The 12,925-nt window shown below is 40.4% G+C and overlaps 1 protein-coding gene across 3 annotated transcripts; it reads left to right on the top strand.

Moving 5' to 3' along the window:
* Positions 1–10,491: 10,491 nt before the first annotated feature.
* LOC126689296 (uncharacterized protein At5g39865) lies at positions 10,492–12,472 on the top strand. Of its 3 annotated transcripts, none has more exons than XM_050384447.1 (2): positions 10,492–11,537; positions 12,197–12,472. In XM_050384447.1, exons 1-2 carry the CDS (start codon positions 10,822–10,824, stop codon positions 12,234–12,236), a joined length of 756 nt encoding a protein of 251 aa, XP_050240404.1. In that variant the 5' UTR covers positions 10,492–10,821; the 3' UTR covers positions 12,237–12,472. The 3 variants fall into 3 exon arrangements, with proteins under 3 accessions (XP_050240404.1, XP_050240409.1, XP_050240408.1); XM_050384452.1 differs by having other exon boundaries at positions 12,104–12,472; XM_050384451.1 differs by having other exon boundaries at positions 12,050–12,472.
* The last annotated feature ends 453 nt before the right edge of the window (positions 12,473–12,925 follow it).

Here is a 12,925-nt window from a genome sequence, read left to right as displayed (position 1 = left end):
AAGAGATAAAAATCATCGTTTAGAGAGAGAAGAACGAAGAAGTACCAAGAAGAAACGAGTTCGTCTAAGGAGAAGACAGGTCATCTAAATACAAGAGCTCATAGACGACAGATGAAGACTTAGTAAATTCTAAGGTATTTTCTAAGAACAGAGACAGTTACACCACGATCAACTATTCCAAGATGTGGGGCGAATTCTCCAAAATTCGCTCCACTCTCCCCACTAAATCCAAACATCTCCCACGATGATAGTGGCACCTAACAAGTAGACCTACTTTAAGCTCTCTATAAAAGGGACCAAACCTCACCAAGCAAAAGTATACACAACTATTCATTCAACTTCTCATACTTCGAGTCTTTAAGAAATATACTAACTTAATCGGTAGAGGGTATTTGGACGGTACCACATCGGTCAACTTTGATAGTTTTTCTTTCTTTTTTAGGTTGTTGATCCACCATCATTTGGAGCATCCGGCTTATTGATATCGTACCTCATCAATTTTAGTCTCAACGATAATGTTTTCCCTAATAAATGGAACATAATTTCATTTTGAACAAGTTTTACAGCCCTAAACACTCAAAAATGAGGAATTCATTTTTTTGGAAAATGTTTATCATTGAAGCAAATGAGCTTGGACTTGTGTTCGGTTGACATGGATAAAATATTTAGTAAACAACTAAAGAGCAATGGAAGACCTATTATTAAAGGATGACAACCAAACAACCAAAGGATGACAACCATCTTTGTCGATCTACGATATAGCCACCATCATGTAATCAACTTCTTGCTAATCCAAGGCAATGGTTGTAGCTATCAAATGGCAAGATTGAGAGGTGGGTTTTGGTTGTCGGTGGTAGTTAGAAAAAAGAAGGTAGTGGAGTTCAAAGGTGGTGGCCAACATTGAGAGAGTAAAAAAAAATATATAATTTAGTGTATTGATGAATAGAGGTATTGAGTTACTGTTCATTTATTAATTCTGAATGCTAAACTATAGAGCTTGATGTGTGTCACAGGACTAATTTTTCTTTTAAATTTTCTGTTTGTGATGGCACTAAGCCCCTGACTTAGTCTCAGCCAACACTCCACACACACACACACACACTGTAGGAACACTCAGAACAGATTTATCAAGGGAATTCACACACACACACACACAGTATTTACAGGGCACCAACACCAACCTTTATTACTTAATAACAAGTACAAAGAAAGCCTGGAGAATACACACAAAATTCTCTAAGCAAAATTACACACACTTTGCTGTTGACAACCCCAACAACCTAGGATAAATATATAGAATTAACTGTCACATCAGTTATCGCCAAGTAACTGCCCCTTGTCCAAGACTTGCTGCCACATGTGGTCTGACTTAGGACACCTTCAACTGATGCTGTCTTGGCCTGCATTCCACGTTTCCAACCCCTTCACAGCAGGTCTGAACATCCAAAAAGTCAGGAACTGCTTGGTAACTGCCGATAACTACTGCTGCACACTTTGCACATGCCAACCTATTACTCAGCACATCATCATAGGGCTTCTACCCATGCTCCACCAGCCCACAGACAATAGTTCCATCACATTTTAGAAGCCTTGGCCTCCTGCCCAAGCCCTTCTCATCAGCATCACAGCCCACACAACATGTCCATATGCAGCACACCAAGTAACTGCCATCAGCCCACTCATACAAGTCCATGCTTTATGCCAGTACCAACCAATCCAATGCCTTACACAACAGATTATTATCATAGCAACCCAGCACTGCCTTGCACCCAAGCCACCAAGCCCACATACATACAAAGCAACCACTATCCAAGCCACCACGTCATGCACTATCACATAGGGTCAGCACCACCTACTGCTACCCATCATCAAAATCTATCTCTGCCCACCATGGCCCTCCTCTACCATGGCCTTGGGGCATTATGTGGAGCAAGGTGCCTCCACATGTTGCCTCTCATCATGCTCATCAATCTGAATCTAGCAGGGAGACCGGGCTTGTCCCCCTCAAAGAGCAATTAGGAGCTTTACTAGATAGGCATGAGGAGCCATTAGTATCTTGAGAAAACATTGAGCCATGTGACTAGCTTGATGTTGTCCAAGCACCCCAATTCCTCATGCCATCATCAGCAACTTGTAAAGCTCCTAACAAACCACCCCTACCAAAAGAAGCTGACGTCCTCATCGGTAGGGTATCCTCGAATGCCTTCACCTCTTTCTCAAACTGCCACAATGTAGATGCTTTCTCCCAACTCGCCTCTAATTCAGCCACCCCCTTCCACTTCACTAAGTAGTAAGTTATCATATTTCCTCCCTTTCGATAACCTATCACCTTCTTATCAAGGATTTTGTCCACTTCTCTATCAAACTGAACCATGATAGTAGGCGGGGCACGCCTTGCTTCATTCCTTGCAGGTTCTTCTGCATCCTCATGATAGGGCTTCAAGAAGCTAACATGAATTGTTGGGTGAATCTGCAACCTTTCTGGTAGCTTCAATTTGTAAGCCACAACACCAACTCTTTTTACTATCTCGAATTGACCATCATACTTAGGAATTAAACCTCTGTGAATTACCTCACTTTTGAACTTTCTCCAAATCTGCGGTGTTAGTTTCAACAGCACCTTGTCCCCAATCTGGAACTTAAGAGGCCTTCTTCCTTTATCAGCATACTTCTTCATTCTTCTTTGTGCTTTCAACAAGTTGTCTTATGCCTCCTGCATCAGTTCTTACTTGTTGATGGGAAACCTGAATATTGCAGGACATCTGCCCCCTGAACGCTGTTTGGCAATCTCATGAGGTGTGAGAGGCTGCTGCCCCATTGCCAACTCGAAGGGACTCATCCCAATTGATGAAGACTTATGCAGATTGTAAGCAAACTACGTAGAATCCAATAAGTCTATTCAATTCTTCTGGTTGGCAGACACATAATGCCTTAAATAATCATCCAACACAGCATTAATTCTTTCTGTTTGCCCATCTATTTGTGGGTGATTAGCAGTAGAAAACTTCAACTCTAAACCCATCAAACCAAGCAGAACAGTCCAAAATCAACTAGTAAATCTAGAGTCTCGATCACTTATAATATCTTCTGATAACCCAAAGTATTTCACCACATTCTTGTAGAACAAATCAGCAGCTACCTTTGCTGTACATGAACTCGGTGCAGCCATAAAAACAACATACTTTGAGAATCGATCAACCACCACAAATATTGAACCCATCCCCTTAACTTTTGGCAAACCAGTAATAAAATCCATTGAAATCGAAACTCATGGACTTTTTGGTATGGGAAGAGGTTGTAGCAAACCTGCTTCCTTCTGAGTTAAACCCTTGTCTTGTTGGCAAACTAGACAAGTCTTCACATATAAATCAATATCCAATTCCATTTTAGGCCAATAATAAGAACGGGACAGTAAGGCATACATCCTATCCTTACCCGGATGTCTTGCCCATTATGGATCATGAGTTTCCTTCAGCAACTCCCTACGGATCTTTCCATTTGGTACAAACAGCTTGCCACCCTTGGCATACAGTAACCCATCCTCTAGCCAATAACGCCTCACAAGGCCTGCAGTCACATCCTGCACCAGCTTCTGATAGGTAGCATCAAGCTTAGCACTCTCCTTGATCCTATCCACAAACTCTGATTCCACTCTAGTCAAGGCAACCATATACTCTTGCACTTGTTTGCGACTAAGTGCATTTGCTACTTCATTGTGCTTGCCTGGTTTGTGCTCCTACACAAAATCATATTCTTGCAGCAACTCTTGCCACCTAGCTTGCTTGGGTGACAACTTCTTTTGTGTGTTAAAGAAGGTATTAGCCACATTGTTTGTCTTCACCACGAACTTTGGCCCTAGCAGATACACATGTCACGCCAACAAACAATGTACCACTGCAATCATCTCTTTTTCATAAGTTGAACACTTCTGCTCTGCTTCATTTAACTTCCTGCTCTCATAGGCAACAAGATGTTTCTCTTGCACTAGAACACCACTAATTGCTTTGTCAGAAGCATCAGTATGGACTTCAAAGGGTAACCCAAAATCTGGCAAACGCAGCACAGACTCACTCGATACAGCAACCTTCAACTTGTGAAAAGCTTCTTGACATGCATTTATCCACACCCATTTCTTGTCTTTCTTCAGCAAATCTGTGAGAGGAACAACCTTCTTGGAATATCCTTGGATAAACTTCTTGTAATAGTTCGCCAATCCAAGGAAGGATCTCAGTTTCGTCACTTTACTTGGTAGAGGTCAATCAAAGATAGCCTGCACCTTCCCCTCATCCATCATCACCATACCCTTGCTGACTCTATGCCCCAGAAACAAAATCTCTTACTGGGCAAACTCACACTTCTCTTTCTTAACAAACAATTGATGTTCCCTCAATTTGGACAGCACCTTCCTAAGGTGTTCCAAGTGATCCTCCAAGGATTCACTATATATTACTATATCATCCAAGTAAACCACAACAAAGCGATCCACATACTCATAAAAGACATTATTTATCAAATTACCGAATGTAGCAGAGGCATTCGTTAAACCAAAAGGCATAACTAAAAACTCATAAGAACCATACTGGGTCACACAAGTAGTCTTAGGCTCATCCCCTTCAGCAATCCTCACTTGCCAATATCTTGATCTCAAGTCCAGCTTTGTGAAGTAAATGGCTTTGCTCAATCTGTTAAAGAGGTCTTGAATCAAAGGGACTAGATATTTGTTCTTCACAGTCACTTTGTTCAAGGCTCTATAATCCACACACATCCACAATGAGCCATCATGCTTCTTCTAGAATAGAACAGGAGCACTATAAGGAGCCTTGGAGGGCTGAATGTAGCCTGCATCAAGCAGTTCTGTCAACTGCTTCCTCATCTCAGCCAACTCCATTGGGGACATTCTGTATGGGGCCTTCGGAGGAGGCTTTGATTCAGGAACCAACTCGATTCGATGATCAACAGCACGCCTTGGTGGAAGGGTCTTAGGTAGTTCTGGAGGCATCATATCAGCAAACTCCCCCAGCAGTCCAGCCACAGCATCTAGAATTTCAACATACTTGTCCTGCTTCATCTCGACCAATGCAGCCAAGTAAGTCATATCGCCCTTCTTCAGCCCATGCTCAACCTGTATGGCTGAAACCATTGGTTCTTTCCCCTTGCTAGTCTTACTATTTTCTGCCCCACGCCTAACAGGAACATAGCATGGCTGCTTCTCATCAAAGATTAACAATACTCCAATGCAAGGCAGTAAGTCAGCCTTTGCAACCACTAGAAATTCATCACCCAGAATTACATCAAAATCATCTAACTCCATGACTAGGAAATTCACCTTTCTTGTCCACTCGCCAACCTTAAACTTCACTCCATAAGCAATTCCCAACACAGGTTTTGCCTTTGAGTTTACTGCCTTGATCTTACTTGGACACTTGCTCACTTTCAGACCAAATCGTTGGACCATCCGATCAGCAACAAAATTATGGGTAGCACCAGAATCAAGCATACCCTCAGCCCCATTCTCCTTCATCTCGACTTGAACATAAGATAAACCCCTAGAAGTACCTCCTGCACGTAGTGCATTCAGCAATTGCAAAGGGTTCACTCTACTGGGAACTTCTTCATCGGACTGCCCACCACCATCTTTAGCAACCATGGCATTAAGCTTCTCACGCTTTGGACAGTCTCTTGCACGATGAGGGCCATTGCAAATGAAGCAGCCAACATTAAGCTTGGGCTGTTTTTTGCTTGGTTGAGAGGTAGAACTCTCTCCCTTGCTTTTGTTATCCCACGTTTTCTTCTGCTTATCCTTTTTCTTGCCATCCTTCTTCTGCTTGTCTTTACCTTTATCCTTGGACTTACGTTTTTCCTCATCCCCACTGGGCTTATTGAACTTGTAGTCCACTAAGGCATCTGTAGCAGACATAGCAGTAAGCAAATCACGCACTACTTGCTTCTTTAACTCCATTTGTGCCCAAGGCTGCAAGCCAGACATGAAATTGAACAGTTTGTCCTCCTCCGACATGTTCTTAATATCCAGCATCAAAGAACTTAACGTCTTGACATATTCTCTCACTGTACTAGTCTGCTTTAATTTCTTCAAGGCGTCTCTTGCAACCCAGGCAGTGTTGGTAGGCAAGAACTGGTCCTTCAATTCCTTCTTTAAGACTTCCCACGAGTCAATTTTCCCTCTACCAGCATCTGCATTATCTTCCACATGGGTTCTCCACCATAACTTGGCATCCCCTGAAAGATACATGCTAGTAATCGTCACCATCTCTTGACTAGGCACCTTAGCAGCCTTAAGATATTGCTCCATATCCCACAGGAAATTCTCCAAATCCTTGGCATTCCTGACACCATTAAAGGGCTTCGGTTCAGGCACCTTTACTTTGGTAGCCACTTCCCCCTCCCTAGGCAGGCCACTCATTGCTCTCTTCAACAGAGCAATTTCCGCTTCAAGTTGGCGTTGGGTCTCCATTGCCGCCTAGTTTTGGATGTCCAGTGCAGTAGCCAACTCTTTAACACGAGTCAACACCATATCCCTCTGTTCTAAAAGATTCCTCACCACAGTAGTTTCTGCAGAGACAGCATCCAATCTGTCACACACAGAAAGTTGTTCCCCTTCTCTAGGAACTTCGAGTATGTTCTCCAAGACAGTCACCCTCGCCTTGGTGTTCGAAGACATTGCAACCGTGCTCTGATACCAATTGTCACAGGACTAATTTTTCTTTTAAATTTTCTGCATGTGATGGCACTAAGTCCCTGATTTAGTCTCAGCCAACACTCCACACACACATACTGCAGGAACACTCAGAACAGATTTATCAAGGGAATTCACACACACATACACACACAACACACACAGTATTTACAGGGCACCAATACCAATCTTTATTACTTAATATCAAGTACAAAGGAAGCCTGGAGAATACACACAAAATTCTCTAAGCAAAATTACACACTCTGTTGTTGACAGCCCCAACAACCTAGGATAAATATATAGAATTAACTGTCACAGCAGTTACTACCAAGTAACTGCCCCTTGTCCAAGACTTGGTGCCACATGTGGTCTGAATTAGGACGCCTTCAACTGATACTGTCTTGGCCTGCTTTCCATGTTTCCAACCCCTACACAGTAGGTCTGAACATCCATAAAACTAGGAACTGCTTGGTAATTGTCGATAACCGCTACTGCACACTCTGCACATGCCAGCCCATTACTCAGCACATCATTATGGGGCTTCTACCCATGCTTCAGCAGCCCACACACAATAGTTCCATCACATTTTAGAAGTCTTGGCCCCCTGTCCAAGCCCTTCTCATTAGCATCACAACCCACACAACATGTCCATATGCAGCACACCAAGTAACTACCATCAGCCCACTCATACAAGTCCATGCCTTATGTTAGCACCAACCAGCCCAATGCCTTGCACAACATATCATCATCACAGCAGCCCAGCATTGCCTTGCACCCAAGTCACAAAACCCACATACAAAGCAACCACTATCCAAGCCACCATGCCATGCACTATCACATAGGGTCAGTACTACCTGCCGCTGCCCATCATCAAAATCCGTCTCTGTCCCACCATGGCCCTCCTCTGCCATGGCCTTAGGGCATCATGTGGAGTAAGGTGCCTCCACATGTTGCCCCTCATCATGCTCATCAATCTGAATCCAGTAGGGAGATCGGGCTTGTCCCTTTCAAAGAGTAATTAAGAACTTTACTAGATAGACATGAAGAGCCATTGGTGTCTTAAGAAAACATTGAGTCATGTGACTGGCCTAATGTTGTCCAAGCACCCCAATTCCTCATGCCATCATCAGCAACATGTAAAGCTCTTAACAATGTGTAATATTTTTAGAAGTGTTTAATTGTTACTCCTACCGTCTCACTTTTTTTGTCATCTATTTCATTTTGAGATGTCCCAAAATATTGTCCTGTTTCTAAAAATAAAAGTCATTAATTTACTAATGCTCCTATTATACTCCTATTAATTTACTAATTCAATTTTTTGATAAATTTTTTTAAGGGTAGTTTTGGAAACTTATACATTTTTAAAAAGTAGACAAGACAATAAATGATGTTCCCTTAAAAAGTTTGACTTTTCAAACAAGATAAAAAAAGTGGGATGAAGAGAGTAATATTTTTTTACCCAATTGCTAGTTTGATTAACCTAATGAGGATTGTAAGGATCTGGTTTGCAGCCCAAACCCAAGGTGTATGATCTTGGCCTAGTGAGCCCAGTACAATGAATTTGTAGAGAGTGGGTTAAAGAATTAGGCCTTAATGAGTTGGATAACGGCTAGTACTGAATTAAGTGACAATCAAACACAAATAAGAGATTCTGATATCAATGGACTTACAATTCGAGGAGGTCTCACTTTTATAAATTGATCACAATTGGGTATAAGTACAATTTAGATTGCTACAGTGTTCTCTCTTTATTTTTCCGATTTCCTCCTCATGGAGGGTCTTTTACATTATATAGCTCATTCTGGGTCATCTTGATCCTACACTTGTTGATCATTTGAGCCCTTACTTGAGTACCTGTCCTATCAGACACCCTCTTTGGCTTTCTGTGAGTTGTGGTAGCTAAGACAGCGCTGTTCAGGGGTCTTCTCAACATAAATGCGGTCAGAAAAGTAGCTGTAATGCATTCAATGCGGTGGTAGCAACTATCACTTAGATATTTTTGAGTTCCCATCTCCTTTGTATGCTTACGATGCACATCCTTATTACTAGAACTTCTTGAAAGGTCACCCTGATTAGTGAAATGTATATTTGAACCGGATTTATCATGTCTGAGGAGGAATTTCCTCCTCAGACCATCTTCAACTCATTTTTTGATTACAATACTCTAAATTTGTATCACTCATAGTTATTTATTCTTCGTTGGACAACTCATGTCCTCAGCCAAGGCCAAAGGCCCAATGGATGATTTGGGCCTTCAACCCTACAAGGATGCTCTCAATTTTGTAACTAATCACTTATAATTTTTATTTTTTATATTTATGAAAAGGGGTAATGTATTTGTATTTTCAAACACAATACAAAAATCTTCCACATTAAAGTTACATATAAATAACTACCATGCTTCCACCAATTTTAAGTCATCTTGCTATAGGGACATAAAATATTGACAGCAACAATACTGAAAAAAAAAAAAAGAAAAAAGAAAAAAAAAAAAAAGAAAGGTACTAATAAACATCAATAATTCTTAATATTTAATTTTATTGTTACTATTATTGTAGATCCAGCCAGATGCCAGATAAAAGTCAAACAGAATCAAAAGCCGGAGCCAATCTGTGATCGTATGGAAGTTGGACATTGAGACACGGATTTTGACAGCTCTGAAGTGAGACTGTTGATTGTAACAAAGATGGGCAGAGATGGCATACTGTGTAATGAGAAGATGCCTAAAACAAGGAATAACAATTCTGGTTTCACAGGGGATTTCTAGGTTCTTTTATTCCATGCCCCAGCCCAATCAATCAGCATGTGGATCGATGCGGATGGTTTTTTTTTTTTTTTTTGGGTGATCTCCACTTTCTTACCCTGAGACCATGTGAAACTTTTCAGAATCCACCCACATGGTGGTGGGTTTCATCTTTAACCTTTAGCTTTTGGAAACAACCGATTCAGAACTACAAAACACGCCTTGTCTCCCCTACAGTAATTATCATTTATCAATGGTCCCAGAACACAAATTGCAGCTCTGTTTTATTATTGATTTTTCTTTCATTTATTATTGGGCCTTGGCTAGGGCGTATGGTGTATAGTAGCAAACTAGTAGTAATATTCATTCCCAATTTGTGGTACTGTCAGCAGGGGGAAACACACAAAGTCTAGTGCCATTAATGGGAGGAATGGAAACTATCACGCTCCCATCTTAACTCAATGAGTGAAATATTGTTAAGCGTAGCCAATTTATGACCCGCATCAATATTACTCCATTATAATGTCACACAGAGGAGCCTGCGTCAATTACTACATATTTACAAGTATAATGCAGAATTGTTATTCAAGTTTCCCAGGAAAACAAAAAATAAAAGATGTTCAATAATTTGCACGAATGGTATATGATTAAATACAAACCCATTTTGGGGGTAAAAATACTGTAGTTCTTAGTGCTTCATTGAAAAATGCCCTTTATTAATTGTGTAGCTAAATGCAATCGTGTCACCATGGAGACCATTAAATTTGGGAAATGGACCCAGGGGGCCAGGCCTTTAAATAAGTACAACAATGCTTGATTAATTGCAATTTTTCATAACGTAAAGTAAGGCATTGTAGAAGTAGAAAGAGAAATGCAAAGAAAGAAATCCCCACTCCGCAAATATTACCCAAGGAAGGAAGGTAGGAAGAGACTGAAGATTGACCAGGTCACCCATGACCCAAAAAAGAATAAAAAGAAGAATATAGTAATATATAATTTAGGGTAAATAATCCCATCCACTAAACAGGACATCTCATCTATAATTAGGCTAAGTAATCCCATCTAATAATCACAACCTCCCATCACTCATAAAACCCATTTAAGCAAAAAAACAAACTCACCTCACCTCTCTTCCCTCAACTACCTTAACCAACCCAAAAGCCCCAAACTCTCCTCCCCCAACAAAACAATCTCAATACTTCATTCATATATATTAAAAAATCCAAAAACAAAACCGCTTTTCAGCTTCCCAAACCCCCCCAGCCCCCCCAAAAATAAAAAAAAAAACAAAAAAACACATAAATAAAAAAAAGTCTCTCATCTGTTTTCAGCATTTTCAGGAATCCGAATTCCTCAGATTTCAAAATCACTACCCACAAAACAAATGTGGCGGTCGTGGGGCAAATCAACGGTTAAGATTCACGACACGTCATCATCTCCATCCACCCACTTCGCTTGCTCTTCCTTCAAAGACCTACCTGACCTCTGCTTAGACGACGACGACGAGGAGTCCGACTCCCCTTCCTCTTCCTCTCAATTATCCACCCCAAAAAAACCTTTACCTTCCATTTTCCACCGAGTCCGACTCGCCAGCTCGCTCCTCCGCTCCTGGTCAACTCGCCCACCCGAGTCCGTTTTCAATGGCCAATCTGGGCCGTCGATTTCATTCCCTGGCGCAGAGAAACGAATCGTATTGTACTTCACCAGCCTCCGCGTGGTCCGGCGCACGTTCGAGGACTGCAAAGCCGTCCGATCTATTCTCCGAGGGTTTCGCGTCTCGATCGACGAACGAGATCTATCCATGGATTCCGGGTTCCTAAGCGAGTTACAGCAGATCCTCGGTCGAAGAAAGTTGACGTTACCGAGGGTTTTCATCGGCGGTAGGTACGTCGGAGGCGCGGACGAGATTCGCCAACTTCACGAAACCGGCGAGCTCAAGAAAATCGTACAAGGCTTGCCTGCAGTGGAACCTGGCGTCTGTGACACGTGTGGCGGTTATTGTTTTATTCTCTGTGACGAGTGCCACGGTAGCCATAAGCTGTACAACGACAAAACTGGCTTCATGTGTTGTATCGCGTGCAACGAGAACGGTCTCATCAGGTGCCCTTCTTGTTCTTGCGCTCCTCTCTGATCCCTCTGATTGCTTTAGACTCTATTAATTTTTTTTAATCTTTTTTTTTAAATTAGCAAAATTGTATTTCTTTTTTTTTTTTTTTCTTTTTTTGGTTGGGATATTTCAGTTTTGTAGTTTTTTGTGTTTTTTATTTTTAAAAGTTTTAGTTGGGTGTGGAAGCATGTGTTTGGTTGGAAAACATAGAATGAGCCAGCCACACAACATATGCCCATTGATATGATGTTCAAAGATTATTTGAGCTAACTCTGATTAGTTATTTTTATTTTATTTTTTTAATGAATTAAGGTAGTGTGGTGACATGAAAAAGAGAAAGACTGTTTGTATATATATTTAGCAAATTTGTACAAAATTTATTTTTATTATTTTTTTGGTATTAAATTTTATGTTATTAAAAAGAAAGAAATCTTTTACTAGTATTTTGACAATTGGGTTGAATGATGTGCCATGGTTTATTAAATAAAAGTTTCATCGAACTCAGATCAGAATCATTTGTGATAGTCATCAATTTCATCTGAGAATTATAAAATTCCAGCGCCGCCTTACGTGTAATATTACGGAGGCTTTGAATACTGGCCTATTGGGCACATGGGCGTGTTAAAAGTCCTGCTGATTTCTGGTTTGGCAGAGAGTATGACAATGCAGAAGGTGAACGTGGAATTGATTGAGTGAACCCCTTCGTCTTTGCCACTTTCTTTTTGTCTGAATTCTGACTTGACCTCAGAGATTGGTGGAGATAAGGGTGGGTTTTCTTTAACCGAAATTATGAAATACGTTTTTAATTTTTGGCATGGGAACTATAGAAATGTTTGTTCTTTTGATAATGCATAATGTTAGCATATTGAAAACTTTTCATAAAAAAGTTGCATGTTAATACACAGTGTTCCTTTTTTTAGTTGCTAAATTAATACATATGGTTCTTGTTTATTTGTTCTTTTCCCCTACTTTTATATACCATAGAATTAATTTTAAATTTATTTTTAAATATTGAATAATAGCGCGTACAATTTACTAAATCTAGTCCGAGTTTGCCAGGCAAAGTATTCTCATCCGGAAATGCGAAAAAAAATGCATTTTACATTTCTAAAAATTACTTTATTTCTTTTACATTTCTATTTTAACAATAACTTTAACGTTAAGATAGTTAGTAAGACGTGCAATTGATAAATGAGGAAGATAATTTTTTTTTTTTTAAATTGTTTGGAGAAGACAAAGAATTAAAGAGGAAGAGTTAAATTACAAATTATACTTTCTAATTTTGTTCAAGATATAATTTAATCTTCTAATTTTACTCTGCATCTGTAGTCCTTTAGCTTAATTTTTGTTAGGTAGGTTTTGTTTACCATCCAAAAATGAT

Source organism: Quercus robur, chromosome 1, assembly GCF_932294415.1.
Source record: "Quercus robur chromosome 1, dhQueRobu3.1, whole genome shotgun sequence".
NCBI lineage: Eukaryota > Viridiplantae > Streptophyta > Magnoliopsida > Fagales > Fagaceae > Quercus > Quercus robur.
The sequence above is the reverse complement of the archived record's forward strand: the minus strand, read 5'-3'. Positions and strand labels throughout refer to the sequence as shown.